The sequence below is a fragment of the Acomys russatus genome, chromosome 15 (assembly GCF_903995435.1).
Source record: "Acomys russatus chromosome 15, mAcoRus1.1, whole genome shotgun sequence".
Taxonomy (NCBI): Eukaryota; Metazoa; Chordata; class Mammalia; order Rodentia; family Muridae; genus Acomys; species Acomys russatus.
This window is the reverse complement of record NC_067151.1, coordinates 32887742-32905627: the sequence shown is the minus strand read 5'-3', so window position 1 is coordinate 32905627 and position 17886 is coordinate 32887742. Positions and strand designations below refer to the sequence as shown.

Sequence of the window (17886 nt, the reverse complement as noted above, 5' to 3'; positions counted from 1 at the left end):
AGGAAATCTAGAAATGTGATTTGGTGTTGGGCTCCAAAATCTTGAATTTTCCCATTTCTGTGTGCTCACTTTGGTCAATCTTAAATATAGCTAAATATCTGTGCTTCTTTCAGGAATCAGCTTTATAAAATATTAATAATTATTATCTTGATCTATCTCATTTCTACAATTGTAATTCCTACTTATGTTTCCATATTAGATGGAACTACCTTAGTTGGGAAGCTATAGGAAATGATTCTTCAGATGAAAATATTTGGTGAAATAGATGCAAAATAAAATGGGCTCTATTAGTAGTAATAAAAAGTCAAAGAAAATCTACAATGATGATGAGACTTCTGTGGCTTGGAGTACTCTTAACTCCTTAGCTGTTGGGTTAACCCTTCCTTGCCATCAATTTCTCTCTAGAACAGTCAGTATCAGTATGGTCCCGGGTCAGCATCAGCATCACCTGAGACCTGCATGTACACCTCATGTTACAGCTCTATATGCTCAATCAGAGTGGCTAAGCAGTCTGTGTCAAAAGGCTCTGCAGTGATTCTGTCACCCCACAGCAGGAGGACCTCTCTGAAATAGATGCATCATGTTAACTCTTCACTCCATATCTGTGCATCCAATGTACTCATCAAACGTTATACTGATGTGTTTTATTTTATGTATCCGAGCCATATTTCACAAGAATACATACAGGTGGGGTTTATTCAAAACATCACTTACAAAACTAACACTATGGACCTCTCGCTGTGTAGTGGGTGCTTTTCTGCTCAGAGTTTGTGGCTGAGCTGGTTAATCCTCTGTGGGCAGATGTTAGGATCATCATTCTTCAGGCAGGCATAGCTGATGTTCATAACATCGCATGGCTTAGGCCATTGTCGAGCCAGGATCCCTGTTTAAGCAGTCTTTCTGAACACTTACTTCTACAAGAAATAGCTCTATCGGCAAAATATTATCCTGCCTAATGTTACAATAGCTTCCTCTCCCATTTCTTCTTTTTCTTACAACATGTACCTGCGAGGCAGCTACTTAAAAATGCAATACTGAGCAATATAAATATTATCTCAGGGATTGAAATAATAAATGGTCTTAGGAAGTGAAAAATGTTACTCTGACAAAGCAAGTCACCTGTCTTCTAGTTGCTTACTTTGTTGTCTAACTTTTCAGGAAATGCTTTTTCAGTACAGGAGTGTAAGTCCTTTGTAACTGGTGTAGTGACCACACAGTAGGCCTCGAAGCCATTGTCATCAATGATGTGCAGAGCTATAGAAGAATTCATTTTTCCTGTCATTCCTAGATCTATGGCAGAGTCTTTGGCCCCTTTGGGTGGAGAACTCAGATTCCTTTTCATAGTGTAGCTGTTCTTATTCAGCTACAGTCTGCAGGGTAGACACTTGCCTGTGCAAAAACTATGTCCCTCCCATATGAAGCTTCCTGTTTCCCATGGGCTAGGACTGGGCTTTTACTGTGACTTATGAATATTTTAATTTAGAATAAAGTTTATATTAATATTTATATTGAATTATATTTACTAGTCTTTATGTCTTAATTTCAACAGCATCACTGCAAAACTTGAAAGAGCTTTAGAAAAAGTTGCTCCTCTTCTTCGTGAAATTTTTGTAGACTTTGCCCCATTCCTATCTCGTACACTTCTGGGCAGTCATGGACAAGAGCTATTGATAGAAGGTATGATTTCTATATATATTCTACATATTTTACTTTCATGCAATGTACCTATTAATCATGGCATATCTTGTGCATTTTAAAAGACATATATTTCCAAAAAAAAGTTTAAGATACCATAGCTGTAGATTCTTATGAGACTTGGTATGTGTGCCTTCTCTTCGCTCATTTTAAAATGCTGCTTTGCAAAGTCATTATTAATGACAGAGATCCAAAGGAGAAACTTTGAAAGGTCTTAGAATGGGCAGCAGTGGCTCTTCAATCCAGTCTTATTAGCGACAATGTACATCTTTTCACTGGGCCAGCATTTATTAAACATTGGTTGCTTAACGTTCCCTGCTGTTCTGAGAGCCATGATTTCCCAAATGATTTTTCTTAACCATAGGATGTTTAGTATAAAAAGCTTTACCCAGGAAGTCAGTAAAAACATTGAGAAATACTGAATGGGCACTTGATGAAGTTGTTGTCTCCTCCACAGCAGCTTAAGTAATGAGTGGTGAAGATTTAATTAGTACACCTGTAGTAGCAAGGAGCCAAACGAAGCCTTATTTCATTTGATAGTTTCAGTTTATGAATGTTTCTGAGCTTTACAATGGGAAGATCAGCATCAGGATGGCCCTGTAAGTAAAAGGGGTTCTTTCACACCCTTTTATTGGCCCCTGGATTTAATACTGGTGGCTTGCACTTCCAGCTTCCTGGAGAAGCAAGGGCATTTCCCTGTGTTTGTTCTGGCGTTCTTGCTCTGCTTCTTGCACAGTTTTTGTATGAGGCAAAATGGTGATAGTCGACGTCAGCTGCGCAACCCACTAAATTGGTCTCCTATTTATTTTTACTATTTACTCTATGGCCTTTGGAAATTGCTGAGTTACTATAAGATGGATGATTTTGATGAGAATTAAATAGCATAATACATATAAAATTTCCAAACAAGGTGGTAGCTTAAGAGAACAGGAAAAAATATCAGTGTCTTTTGACTGGTGGAGCATGGATTAGTAAGATCCAGAGAGAAGTGAAACACCTTTGTCTTCACCCTGCTTGACTGGCCAGCTCTCACAGCGGTAAGAAGAGTGGGAAGGTCACTGTGTTGTCATTACCTCCACCCACAAAGTGAAGTAAGAAATGGTCCAGGGATCAGGACTCTGAGCATCTGACTAATTCAAAGCTGCCCATCCCTCCTTAATCAAATTCATGCTCTTACAAACTTGAAAACTTCACCTTGCCCACAGATTGTGCTTGTCTAAGTACATTGTTTTAGATGTGTGTGATCCACTGCGTAATATGTGTCTCATGGACACACTGATGCATCTGTCCTGAGCACTGTGACAGAAGGAGCAGATGCTTCCCTAGAGCAGCTAATAGTCTAGTTGACAGAATGAATAATTTAGAGCATATACAAGGTAGAGCACAGTGAGCCAAATAGCTGGATGACCACATACATTTCTGGTGAGAGCAGAAGCAGGGGCGTTCCTAGGATTACTCCTGCCTCTGCTAGAGCCTCTCTCTCATCCTCACAGAATTTTGAAGTTCGTGTCTCTTGTTTCTGTTACTTCCCATGACAGCTCAATCCTGTCTTAGGAATTCCAGAAAGAATTTGAGTCAGATACACCATCAGATATTAGCTGTCACTCACCAGATATCCCAGATGTCCCAAACTCACTTTCAGAACTTCAGTAACCTTTTCTCTCAGATAGATTTTCTTACAACATTATTCAATTGTTTTGTTAATAATATCACTAATAATGTAAAATTTTGGAAAAATATGTAATTGTTCTTTAAATTGTTAAATAGTTGATATTTACAGTAATTTGATAAGAAGTAATACTTTCTGGAAATACTGATTTGAAGCCTAGTTCTTCAAACAGTACTGCAAATACTGTATCGAGCTGTTTGAAAATCTGCTAAGATGGTGTGAATGTTATGGTATCTAAAAGTAGAGGTACATGTAGATTCCACGGGAGCTAATGCTTGTTGATAGATTCTTTCTTACTTCCTTAATTCTTTTGACTTCATTGGAGTAAATTCTCCTGAGGAGCAAGAAAGCTGGTAATTTATACTTTCATATTTTGTGTAACATGATAATTTTGCTTTAAAAATTCAATAAATATTAATTGAAACATATGTAAATGTTTTCTCATACTTTGTAAAATGATGAGTATTTTTCTCTGTTCATATGTACCTTTTTCCAAAGTTTACAGAAATCAGAAATGTTGATTGAAGATAGATAAAGGAGTAAAGTTAGTAATACAGTACTGTGATGTGATGAGCCCTATGTTGTTGCTAAAATGTAGCCATACATTTTACATAAGATACCAACGATCGTAAGACTATATAAAACTAGAAAATAGTAAGTTATAAGGCTCATGTATGTGGTTCCATCTCATGGGGTAGGCCTTAAATCAAATCAGATATTGATTGGTTACTCTGACAAGCTCTGTGCCACCATTGCCCTTGCATATATTGTAGACAAGACCCATTGTAGATCAAAGGGTTTATGAGTGTATTTGTGAACGGAACTCTCTAAAGATGAGTCTTGGACATGCCAGGCAGTTTATCTTCAAAAATAGCTGCTGTGTAGTGTATCTATAAATGGACTATTGCCAATCATCAAAATAGGGGATAAGTTTGATAGGCTGAAAGAACAGCATCAGACTAACAAAATCACATAGGCAGATATCTGAAGATTCAAACTTCTTCCTAATCATAATACCTATTTGCACAGCTGCCTAGTTGCCTAACCTTTCACCCAGTGTAACTTCTGCAAACTTTAGAACTGAGCACTGGTATGCTTTCTGGGATCTTTTCCCTTCTATGAATCTTTTGAAATTGTCATTATTAAAATGAATTTAAGATTTTTCTATAGGCCCATATTGCTGGGTCTTTAATGAAAATCCTTGACAATTTGAGGCTCTAAAGAATTAGTCTCAGTTAATATTTTAACTACTGTAAGGTAAGAATACTGCCTTGTATAGCATTCTTTCCAGAATTTTCCATGGCCAGACACCTGGCTTTTTTTAACACCTTTTTCATGAATAGAAGACAGATAAGAGAAATGGCTTAGTGAACTCTTAAATATCCCTCAAATATTCTTAATTGAATTGGAGCACTGTGAACAGGAGGCCTCTGTTGATGTCAGTGATGTAATGTGAGTATTCTCGTATAGAGTGAGTATTCTAGAGCTGAAATGCTGCCAAAGGCTAGAAATTAGGCAGTCATTTTTTCTTCTAATTGAATATAGTTTCATCCTGTAGTTTCTCTGTAATCAAAATTATAAATGTACAGTTCTTAAAATTATATATAATAGTCATGTCCTTCCTTGCTAATTAAAAATGGTATTTCTTTACAACAGATTGGTAGCAAATGGTAGATCTTTAATTTGTGAATTTTGTTGTTTAAATGTCATTACTTGGGAAAATGAAATGTTGATAACCTTAATTGATGATCCTGCAAATGGCCTATCCAATCCATGTATCTAGTAATTACTGTTCTATGACAGAATGAAGCTAATATCTGCCAGAATTTGGTTGTTACGTTCCACATTCATCTAGTCTCCTTCATCTTGATGTAGGCAGGTGGTAAGCATGGAAGCAAGTTGTACATCATAGAGCTCTGTTTTTATTTTCTTTGTTGTATGTAGAATTGTTTCCCTTTTGCATACGGTTCTCTTCCTTTATACAGGCCTCTCTTCCTTTTACATAAAGTTCTCTTCAGTTTTCATAGAGTCCTCTTCCTTTCCTTGCATCTCCTCAAGGTTATACTCATCCTTTGGCCCCATGACAGTCTATAAGCAACATTAAGGCACTCTCTTCAGTGCTTCTGTGGACTTTATATTCTATTAATAGAATTGTTTTCATTTATGAATGAAAAGTATCTTAATGCTTGTGTTGCCATTGTCGCACATCATGTTACTACATAATATCCAGTGTTTCTCCCCCTTCTACATGAAACAACACTTCTTTTTTACTACTGAAAATTTTTGATAGAGGTAAAGTTGAAAAATAAGAGGAAATTGGAAAACTTCTGTCTTCCCTGATGAGAGTTCCCAGTGTTGATCTGCTGTCCATACCCATGAGTTTTCTACTTCATCCTAGATTGTTCTCTACCCAATAGAAGTGCATGTTGTTTCCTGTTCTTGCTTGCTTTTCATTTGGGAGATCAAACCCAGGCTCCTGGGTATGCCAGGTGAGTGCTGTAGCACTGTGCTCATCTCCATCTGCCACACTCTTACTCACACTTTCATCTTTCCATTTCCCTCTGTCATAATATGCTATTCCTTTATCCTGAGAAAGAAAATTGTCAGACTGTCGTGAAGAAGCCAGGGAGATTACACAGTCAGCACCTCATCTCATTAGCCATTAATTATTTCTGTTTGAAATATTGCTTATTATGGGTAAATCTTGTGACTTTGTCATATATGTATGTCTGACAGAAGCAAGCTTGGATTTATGTAGCTGAAGTCAATTTCATGTTTTAAAAGAAGAAAATTTCTTTTAATGTCTGAATAATAAAATATATTTGAATTGTATTTTGGTTGAATGTTTTTGTTTTCTTCCTATACATGTAGTTGCTCAATTTTTCTCTATAGCAATCAATCACCTCTACTCTCACTTACGTTTGTTCTTTACATGCAAGCTAAAGCAATATTCATTTTCATATTTATCACTGTTATTCAGCGGGTTTTCCTACATTTACTGAGTGATTCCAGAGCTAGCACTAATGTTGTTTTTATTTTGCTTTTGGTAAACAAAACTGTAGTTATTCAAAGCTTACTTAGGTTCCTTTAAAAATGTTCAAAATTTTCATGAACTACTGGGTAAAAGTCACTTAGAGTAGGTATGGATCTAAGTACAAAATCCACAGCAAAGATGACATAAGAAAATTGAAGAATCAAAAATGTTAGATCTAGGCTGAGTGTGGTGGCGCATGCCTTCATTCCCAGCATTTGGGAGGCAGAGGCAGGTGGATTGCTGTGAGTTCGAGGCCAGCCTGGTCTACAAAGCGAGTCGAGGACAGCCAAGGCTATACAGAGAACCCCACCACCACCAAAAAAAGTTAGATCTGTTTGGCTTGCTGCTGCAATGGAAACTACATGCCAAGGAAACCAGAAAGCTCTTTTCAAATATCTGAGGAGCTAGAGAGATGGCTCAGTGTGTCTACACAAGCATAAGGAACAGAATTTGCATCCCCAAACCCTGTATAAGTATCACGTGAGTGTGACATCCTGCTTGTGAATGCAGTGCTGGGAGACAGAGGCAGGAGTTCCCAGAGCAAGCTGGCGAGCTAGACTAGCTGTATGGTTGAGCTCTGGCTCAGTTGAAATGCTGCATCCCTGAAAAAGGTCTCTCACTTACTGTCCATCCTCTACTATCTGTCTTCAGCTCCCACAAGTCTATGGAACTGTTCTAACTCCAGTGACAACTTGGGCTCTAGTCCTTGGAGACATTTTTCCTTGTCTCCCCGTGGCCTACCCTACCCTGTAGTGAGAGCCACTTAGCAAATCCAATTCCTAATAAACCCACCTACACCTAATAGTTAGAAATAAATGACCTTGGAGGATCCAGTTTCAAAATGAAAACTTAAGTCAACATAGGGTATAAATTATAATAATATCCACATTATTGCTGATTGCTAGCCTAGCAGTGGCTATTATTAAAAGAGTAAAATATTTCCAAAGTGGAGAATAACCAAGAAAGACTTCCTACAGTACCCTCAGACTTACACACACACGCGCGTGTGTGCATACATATACACACCCATACCAGAAACACATATGTACAGTAAGTAAATGATGAATAGAAATAAAAATTTGAGAGAGGAAGAGAGAAGAAATAGTTTAGTACTTAGATCTAAAGATGTAAGCTCTGTTGTGAATTACATGCTGATTGTCAGAATGTTTTGAACATTTTTATTTTGGAGGCTTGATAAGTAATACAGAACCAGGATATCACCCAAGAGTTGGAAAGAGAGAAAGAGGGGGCATGGAGAGAGAGGAAGGGAAAGAGAGGTAGAGGAGTAAGAGAGGACGAAGAGGGAGGTGTGTGTGTGTGTGTGTGTGTGTGTGTGTGTGTGTGTGTGTGTGTGTGTGTGTGTGTGTGTATACAGCTCTTGCAGTGTTCATCTCAATGCCTTGTCCTGCTGTGGTACAATATAATTGTGAGAAACCACTGTTCATAACTTTTTAGCATTATTTGTGTTCACTTGGGAACTTGAAAAGAAGTATTCGAGATAACATACTTGCTATGAGAATTTGGATGAAATGCCATAGTTTCCAAGGACAGGAGGGAATGTAGTTTCACTTTAGGTAGCCTAGGAATAGGACAGGAAAGTCAGTAATGAAGACTATTCCTTTTGACTCAAAACAACTTCATAGTCTCTGGTTTCTCCATCTCTGGCTTCTCACTAAACTAGCTTCTGTGGCGTAGTCATCAAAATGGGGCCCATCATATCTCTAAATCTAAGTTTTCTTTTAGTAAGAGTGTCTTTCATCATTTGCGTGAAGTCAGAATAGAGAATCTGAGCGGCTCAGCTTAGACTGTGATTTTGTTCTTTTTGGCTTAGTTTTGTTCCTACTGAAATCAATGAGAGTTGGAGAAGGGTAGGATGACTGAGGTTGTAAGATACACAGAGCTGGCCTTTTTCAAGAGCTGCACATAAATTGAAACATTTTGAAATAAATACAGTAATATAGGAAGTCTAATTTGAATTAAGTCAGTAGCATTCTTAAAGGTGTGATGTCATGAAGTTTTTACCTCCTCCAAAAGAGTGTCACTGGACTGTTAGAGGGAGGAACCTTGTTAGGAAGGTACAAGGCACCCAAAGCACTATGGCCAAAGGGAGAAAACATTGTTTATGTTTCTATTTTTATCTTATAGAAAACTATGTATTAAAATTGGTATTTTTTTCTTTTCCCCCTCAGAAATGGTAGAGGAAGTTATAGATGTGATAGAGAAATTGATATTGGGACTCGTCCTCCATTGTTCCACCACTTTGCTCACTGAGGCAGGCCTCTCAGTCAGTCTTGGAGTCATCATCCCTGTTGTCTCTCTAGCCAATTTGCTCCGTGTAACCTGCTGTCTCTGTCTCCTGAGCACTGGCTGACATACCCACCCAGCATTTTGTGGGTTCTGGAGATCATAACTCCAATCCTATTGCTTTCAGGCCTAGCACTTCAACCATTGAGCCAGCTCCCTAGTGCTAAAATGTGTTAAAATTAGCATTTTAATTTGCCGTAATGGAAATAACAACTTCAAGTAGGTGGCAATTGGGAACAAACTGTGTTTTTAATATTACTAATAAAACTACCTGTAGAATATAAACTAATAGCTATAACAAGTGGACTGGCTGACAAATGTTCTCGTTGGGCCCAAATGGGGTTCTGGGTGTCATCCAGTCAGCTTCAGAACGGGATGTGTAGCAGTGTCTGGAGCAGACCGCAGGAATCACGTGAGCCTTTAAGGGTGTGAGTCTGCAGATCCTCAGTGGAAAATCCAGAAGATCAACTTGAAAATATCAATTAAAAGGAAAGCATGTGTGTCCATTACAATAAATGACTCCAAGGATGCTGTGGTAAGGTCAGATACGGCTAAAACTATCCAGACCCCATAGGAAACTAACCACAGTTCCTTGGCAGAACAGGGATCTACACTGAGGAGAAACTTCTGTGAATAGAATCTACACTGAACAGCGGAAGAGCAAACATAATAAAGAAGGAAATCCAAATAAAGCTGTTAAAGACAAGCAGCCAGTTAAGAAAGTACCACATTTTTTAAAACATCTACATGCATAGTAGTTTTGTGCTACTGTGACAGATAACCTATGTTTAAGCAACTTTAGTTAAAGGAAATACAGGTTATCGTTGTTTTAATTGTTGCTGTTTGTTGCTCATGGTTTTAACAATTTTCTTCTACAGTCATTTAGCTATATTACCTTTGGCCTGTGGCATGAAACACAGCACAGTAGGAATTATATGCAGAGACGATTCTTACCTCATGGGGAAGAAGTGGAAGCTAAGATAAAGATATGTAGGGCAATGGTACCATAGCCTATCAAAAGGCATGTCCCCCAGTGTTAAATTCCTCTCACTAGATACCAAATACTAAAGATTTCATCAGTTCTCTATAATGCCAAAGGCTTGTGACACGGCATTAAACCAATGGGCATTTGCAGGGCACAGAAGATCCATACTGCACTAACAATAAAACAGCAAGGCAACACCTGAAAAGTTGAAGATAGAGGTCAGAAGTTGTGTAAAAAATTATCTGAAAATTAAAACCTATATCATATAAAGATAAATTATATTAATGTTTTGTATTATAATAAAAATGATGAGAATGAAAAGAGAAATCACCACATCAGAAACATGTTTGTTTGAATGAGCTAAAAGAATCTAGAAAAGGTTGGAGAAGATGGAAGAGCTATTTAATTAGAATTTAGCAATTATAACTTTGTAGAAAGAAATTAGAGATTAATTATGAATAAAGAAGATGGAGTTAGAAGAAATAATAAAATCCATAAATCAGGCCATAAAATGCAAAACAGGGAAGGAATAATATAAAGACCAAATAATGACTAAAAATACCAGAAAAGATGAGAAGGAACAGACACATTTAGAATATCTAAATTATTAAAAATAAATACTTTGTATAGGGAAAACAAAATCCATTAGAATCAACAACTTAAATTGTCATGGAATTTAATAGATTGGAAAATATATCTTTAAAAGACATATTGAAGCCCTGTAAAAATTAAACCCAGATAAACATTTTTTTTTCAAGACAGGCTTTCTCTTTGTAACAGCCCTGGATGACCTGACTCACTTTGTAGACCAAGCTGGCCTCTAACTCACAGAGCTCTACCTGCCTCAGCCTCCCGAGTGCTGGGATTATAGGTGTGGGCCACCACACCTGGCTAACAATATCTATGCATAGTTCAAGGAAACTTATGAAATTAGAAGAAAAGTAATTTGGATATGCATAAAATATAGAACAATTGACAAGAAGGAGGGAGTCAGATTGTCATGATACTTTTCAACACCATTTTTTCCTCCAGGAAATGAGTAAAAGATAAACTTGCTTTGTCTATTGGAACTACAAAAAATTAACATGAAAGAAATCAGAAAATAGTCTTCCCATTCTCCCTCCCTGAAGAATTTACAGTAGTATTCAGAAAAACTCAAATATAGATGTGTAGAGAGTATAAGTCTTTGTTCTGAAAACTAGTGAAGAGAAACACTGAGTACTCACTCTGTCCCTCCGTCGTAATGGAAGACTGTGTCAGGTGGGGTCATTGTTCGCTTTCTGAAGTGTGTCATCTCATAAATTATGCAGGGATAGACCTTAGAATCGTATTTGACATTCTCAAAAGAATTAGTAGAGCTCAGCAAGACTTTTAATTTCACAAAGAAGGAGAAACAAGCTGACAGTCAGATGGGCAAACTATCTCAAACTAAGAGTGGACGGATAAATAGCATGAATCCCTGCGTAACCAAAATGTTGGGTTATACCATGGAAGTTCAGTCATCCGAGATTTCCCGAAGTCCAAATGACTCTGTTTTCTCAAAATAAACTGCATGGGGAAAAAAAAGAAGTGGAGTCTGTCATTTGAGATTTAAAACACGTCAAAAATAATTAGTAAAACTAGGTTACTTTTATATGTAACTATATAATTTAAGTTGTTAAGCTATAAAAAGAAGGAAGATAATTATCATAAAAGGATAGTGGTTTAGTGTAAAGATGGAGAGGGTTTTAAGTAAGGCAATATACATGAGGATCTTTAGGGTGCTTTACAAATGTCAGTTCTTTATACAGTGGTTATGAAATTATTTGCTTCATACATGAATATCGACCTATTTTGATAAAGTTGCATTAAAATTTACAATGAAAAATGATCTTTCTGGTGCTGTGACTTCTTTGAGGTCTGGAATATGCCCACTCTACCACTGAACTCTACCATTATCTCACAGTGAAGTATTTTTTATATTTTCTTTGGTGTAAGGTATAAAATAAGCTCTCAGTAATATTTACATCCTAATTAATGGTGAAGTAGATCATATTTCTGGAAGGGAAATGTATCAATAAATTATTTCAGTTAATGTTAAACTACCCATTTTAGAAAGGTTTTATTTAAACATCTAAAATTATTGTCGTGGAATTTAATAGGCCATATTTTAAATGTTGTAGCTGAATAAGGAAGTGAAAGTGACTAAGATAATTATAAAACTGAAACTCATATTAGAATTAAAAGATAGATCCCTGCATCACAGTAACTATTGTAATAGCACCCCACCAGCATGTGGACACATTATGTGACAGTGACAGATAATGCAGTAGAAAGAAGCATCTGAGGAAACAGAGGGTAATTAGATCCTCTCTGCATTAAGTACATAAGGACACTAGCAGGAAATCTGAGAAACACAACCTCAGACACTTTAGATGATGTAAATGTTTGCCCTTCGACCAGAGAACTAGTACCTAAGTTAGACAGGAAAGATCAAGAGGGAACCTTAAATTCTGCATACAAAAATTGATCACTTCAATTCTGTATACCTCTCAATTAATATAGAAAAATATTTGATAAATTTTGTTACTCTTTCATTAGAAAAATGCTCAGAAGAAAGTTTAATATATAATAAAGGAAACTATCTCAACAGACTTAAGGCCTTACAAAATGCCCAGAGACACATCCCCAAGCAGTGGGGGCAACGATGAGTAGTGCTTTTTCTGTGTATTCTAGTGCATTAGAGTGACCTCATTCTGTTTGGTATATACTACGAGGAGTTCATCAAGGTGTCCAAGCAAGATAAAGATTACACATACATTGGACAGGAAGAAATAAAATCCATCTCTCTTCTCATTGGATACCTGTGTAGAATACCACTTAGAAGTAATGAATGGACTTAGTCAACTTGCAGGACACAAAATTAACACCACCACAGATCATCAATCTTTCTATGCATTAACACTGAGCCGTTTGCAAAAGAAACCAAACATAGTTGCAGTTATGATAGCCTTAAGCAGTATGGTAAGTTTTGTATTATGCAGACTTAAATACATTGCTAAAATGAAATGTTCATGAATCCATGAGGAGGTGATGTAAGGGTGTCAGTACTACCCAGGTGATCTTTGGGTAGTATTTGTCAGTACTATGACAACTCCCATCCAAAAAAAACCACAACAATGGCTTGTGTAAGAATGGAAACAGAGTCTATTATAAAATTCATGTGAAATCTCAAGGGCCTCAGAATAGCTAAAAAAATAAAAATAAAAATGGAAAAAGTTCTGTGTTGAAGCAGCTTAATGATTTATAAACTACAGTGTTGCAGTAAACAAAATCAATGTTGACTGGAATACATAGAGACAGTAATATCATGGGCTTTTCCGTTTAGCTGGTGGACTTTAAATTTTGGAGACTCAGCCACCTTTCAGTTTCAGACACTTGACTACTGGGATGACAGTGAACCATTATGCATGGTTGCTTTTAAGAAAAATTCTAAATGACTTGCCCTGAGTTTCCTTTTTCTCATAATGTAATAATGGGGAGTGAACTTGCCTTTCTCCTAGTACCACTAGACTACTTGAAACAGTCGGTGAATCTGAAAGTTTTATGCATTGAACAGCAAGCCTTAGAAGACTGTAAGCCCTAGGGGTGGTCAGGAATAATTGAATGTGCTCTGTGATTCTGTCACACCTTTTCTGGAGGCATATTCTGAATTGGAGTGCAGGGAAAGATGTTCTCAGGTGATTCATACCAACCTTGCTGAGTTGAGACAGTGATTAGAATTGAGGAAGCTGTGACAAGTTTTATAGACAAGGGAGCTACCTTTTCTACTAACTCTTGAAAGATGTGTGGCACCTTGAGTCTTTGACGTTGTAAATACATAGGTAGTGTATCCACTAAGTGCCTTCTACAGCAAAGCTTAGAGGTCCATTCTAATCTAAACTCACTCCAAATCAAACGAGCCCAACCTTCATTAATGGACTCCACAGGATTAAATTGTTTACCTACAATTTAACTGTGAAAATACAACAGCCCAACAAGTATTAAAGAATATAGCAAAATGTACGCCTTTATGAGATAGTACTCACAATGCCTTTACCCAAATGAAGTTGTTAGATATAAAATGAAGTGGCAATAAGATTTTAGCACATTCTATACAGGGAGTGTTAGAAAAGACAGAAAGTAGCATTTAAAAGAGAGAGAGAGAGAATTAGTGTGGGACAAAGAAGCAATTACATTAAGAGGTGAGATAAAAACCTGAGAATTTGAAAATAAAATCTGAAATGTGAATTAATATGATGTGTATAACATCTATTTACTCTAAGAATGTATGAGTGTTCTTAAAAAATGATAGACTTTTCCAAATGAAGCAGAAGAGAAAGAACTAAGTTAAGAGAACAGAGCCATAGGCCTCGTGAGGTGAGTCAGTCTAATGTACCTGGGTCTGTGTTTCAAGAGAAAGTATACCAGGCATCGGGTAGTAGAAGGAAGATCAGGAAACTAAGATCATTCTCAGTTTCATAGTAAGTTCCAGGCCTGCCTGAGAGCCTGTCACAAAAAAAAGAAAATATTTTGTATTGTTTGTCTGACCCAGGCATGGGAGAGAATGGGAGGAAAGAGAGAAAGGAGGAGATGGAATAATAGCTGAAAGTCTTTAAAGCTACAAATCCTAAAAGTTATGAAAATCAACCAACCAGCAGCTGGATCAAGACGAAGTAACACCAAAACACCACAGAACATCATAAAAAATTCAAAGCCCACGTTAAAGAGGAAGTCTCAATATAACTCACTGATGAAAAGCAGGCACCAGTTCATTTGAAACTGACTTGAATGCAATACTTAGCTGATGATGTCTTGAGGCCCACAAGCACCTGGAAAGGTCAGCGTCATTAGCATGTAGGTGCATGTAACAGTCACTCACCACTCCTAGCACGTGGAAGTTGTTAAAATGTGGACCAAAGTAGGACCTGGAAAAAGTAAAGTGCCACTGAGTTATCTATGGTTTTCACTGTGGTTTAAAGGTGCAAAATGAACCCAGAGGAAAACGTTTTAGATGGGTTTTTTTGGGTTTTGTGGGTTTTTTTTTTTTTTTTTTTTAGTTAAACAAACACTTGCTGTGTAATCCAGTAATCTCATTCTTAGGTATTTTCCCAAGGGAAATGAAATTTTCTCTTTATACAAAGTCATGGAAGTGCATGTTCTTAGCAGTTGTGTGTGTGATAATAGCTAGAAAACTATATCCTTTAACTTTATTTGGATGAATTTGAAGAGATCTATTCTCAAGAAGAAATTTTATTTATTTAAATACTTTATATTCTCAAAATAAAGAAAGAAAAGCCAAACTCAGTGATAGAAAACAGATTTGTGTTTCCCGGGGGCTATCAATGAGAAAAAGATTTTTGAGACTTCTTGGGTGAAAAAACTATTCTGTATCTCAATAATGATAGCATCACATAAGTTAATGTGCATGTCAAGTTTCACAATATAAAAATATGAGACTTCTATAATGAAAGCCAAAAGTCAATGTTGGAAGAAATTAAAATCTAAGTAAAACCAAAATAACCAAAAACTTTATTGCTGTTACAGTACTACAAGTTAACCCCCGATTCCTTTCTGTTCTCGTGGAAATCTCAGAGTTTTGTGTAAAAATAGAAAAATCAATTGTAACATTACATTGAATTCTCCACATGCCACCCAGCACTCAGAAGACAGAAACAGGCGGATCTCTGAATTCAGGCCAGCCTGTTTTACAGAGTGAATTCTTAGACAGCCAGGGATACACAAAGAAACCCTGTCTCAAACAAAAAAAAAATTAAATGATGAATAATAAGCAAAATAGGATCCCTACATAATGCCAAATGCAAAAAGAGACTATGCTATAGGACAGTAATAACAAAGGATGGTGACACATTGTGCATTCAGAATGCATAAGACATTTGCATATATGCTAAACTCTGGATCAAATGGACATCCCACTTCACACACACACACGCGCGCGCGCGCGTGCACACACACACACACAGGGGGGGGTGTTGGTGTCAGAGGGGAGAGCAATAACACATTCATGTAGACGATGCAGAATATACACAGTTATTTGCAGCCGAGGGAACATAGTCCAGGCTAGATCACGTTAAGCCAAAAAACAAGTCTTAACAAATATAAAAAGGCTCAGAAGATGATCACTTATGACTGCAATGTATAAAAACAAACCAAAAGGAATTTTATGACCACTTTTTCATCAACATGCTCCTGACTACCAGGACATCAAGGAAGGACACACCGAGGAAATTTTACATTTGAGAGGAGAGAAAATGGAAATTGCGGTATATGAAAACTCATTGGGCACTGCACAGAGCAGGTAAAAAGGGCAGTTTGTAGAACTATGTAACTACATTCCAAAGGTGAGGGAGCTTGGGCAACCTGTTAAATTAAAAGGCTCCAGTCTCATAGAATGAAAACAGCAATGTTACAAAAAGTTAATGATATTCAGAATTAAAATCAACAATAGAAAATTATTAATTCCTTATGAGGCATAGCATAAGAATAAAATGTGTAAGCATACAAACTCTCATAGTGAAGTAGTCATGGGGCATTTTGGTGTATGTAGGATGTAAAATCTCTTATCAAAGTGAGACACTTGCCTTGAGAACCAGAGGCATAGAGACATGAAGGCCCAGAAACCAGTAGCGCATTCATGAATGTGGATCTGAGATTGAAGTAGCGATCTTGTAGATGACTAATTACAAGCATGATTTCACTGTGCCTAGCAGGCGGCGTAGTCAGAAAAGTAGCAGATCCAGCCAGGAACATCTATGAGACTCCATTTCAGAAAGACTTTAGTTGAGTTTGCTGGTGAATTTGCATGTGGCAAACTCAGCCAAGACATGGAGGCTGCACCTTGAATCAGCTTCAGCAAAATTCTGCCAGACTCAGGGAAAGGTCTTCTGATTCAGTATCCACGGAGGGAGACACGGATCCACTCAGAATCTCCGCAAGCAGCAATCAGACAAGACAAAGGCGTGAGGCCAGCGCTAGCAGCCAGAAGTCTGAAGGACTTTCTAGAGGCGTTGCTAGCATCAGATTCCACCTGTGAAGCAAGCCTCCTGAACAGCCTACATCTGTGACAATATTTCCATAAGGGAAGGCCCAGCATCATGACACACTTCTGAAAGCCATATGAAAACAGGTTATAACATTTTCAGACTCTGTACCCTATACTTCTCTCTGTCGTTTTTCTCCAACTCCTCTCCCAAAGAACATAGGCTCATCAGATTTGTGGTTACAGATCTCTGTATTGCCAGACTTCCATATGCTGGGGATGGCATACTTGCTTTGATTAGTCTATGTATGTGATTTGTATCCTTCCCTCTCCCTTTCCAGGCAACCTCTGAAGACTATCGCACTACAACCTACTTTGTTCCTACTACTCCCACTTCTCTATGTTTCCATCTCTCTCTGTCTTCCCCTGCTATCAACCCAATACTGACCACTAGTCTTAGCATGAGTGTTCTTTTCCTTTCCATTTTTACCCAAAATAATTAATACATTAGTATACACACTTCTATCAGTTACTCTTCACATAATAAAATGGTTGGCATTTTGGGGGTGATTACATTGTAATTGACTGTACTTTCATTTGGCCACTACCCTTTGATGGGGATTGCTTTTGCAAATAATATAACCACTGGGGAGAGCTGGGGATCAAGCCTCATCTCACAGCAATCATTACATGTATCAGAGAAAAACAACATCAGAACCCTATAAGAAGCAAACACTCCTTCCAAAAGAAGGATGATTTAAGATATCTAAAATAAATACAGATGCAATCTGTTTTCTGACTCCAGAACACAACATAAAACACAAGTGATAGAAAAATGAAGACAACGCAATTCCTTAAAAAATTATTCCATAATAAAAAGCCCCCACTGAGATCAAGTTACATGATATCTCAGAAGAAAATCTCAAAAGAATAACTGAAACTGTATTTAAATGACTTTAAAAAAAGACAATTCTTGAAGTAATATAAAAGCACACAAAATGTGAATAAAATAAGTCAATGCAACATGTGAAATATGTCTTTACTCACTTCTTTTTTCAATGAAGAAGGGACATAGTTGAAATGAAAATTAGTGTTTCAAAATAACAGCTATGCGGAAAGTTACCAATAGACTAGATCAAAGAAAGGATAGACTTTCTAACTTTGAAGACAAAGTGGAAGAG

The 17886-nt window shown here is 37.2% G+C and overlaps 1 protein-coding gene across 7 annotated transcripts in view; it reads left to right on the top strand.

Moving 5' to 3' along the window:
* Nucleotides 1-17886, top strand: part of Nbea (neurobeachin) — a 657568-nt gene that overhangs the window by 367516 nt on the left and 272166 nt on the right. For 6 of the 7 annotated variants that reach the window (XM_051157177.1, XM_051157179.1, XM_051157174.1 and 3 more), the window contains one exon: nt 1550-1677. The exons of the other annotated variant lie outside the window; for it this stretch is intronic. In XM_051157177.1, coding sequence (XP_051013134.1) covers nt 1550-1677 — 128 coding nt within the window. The remainder of the gene's footprint in view (nt 1-1549; nt 1678-17886) is intronic. 7 annotated transcript variants of the gene reach the window in all.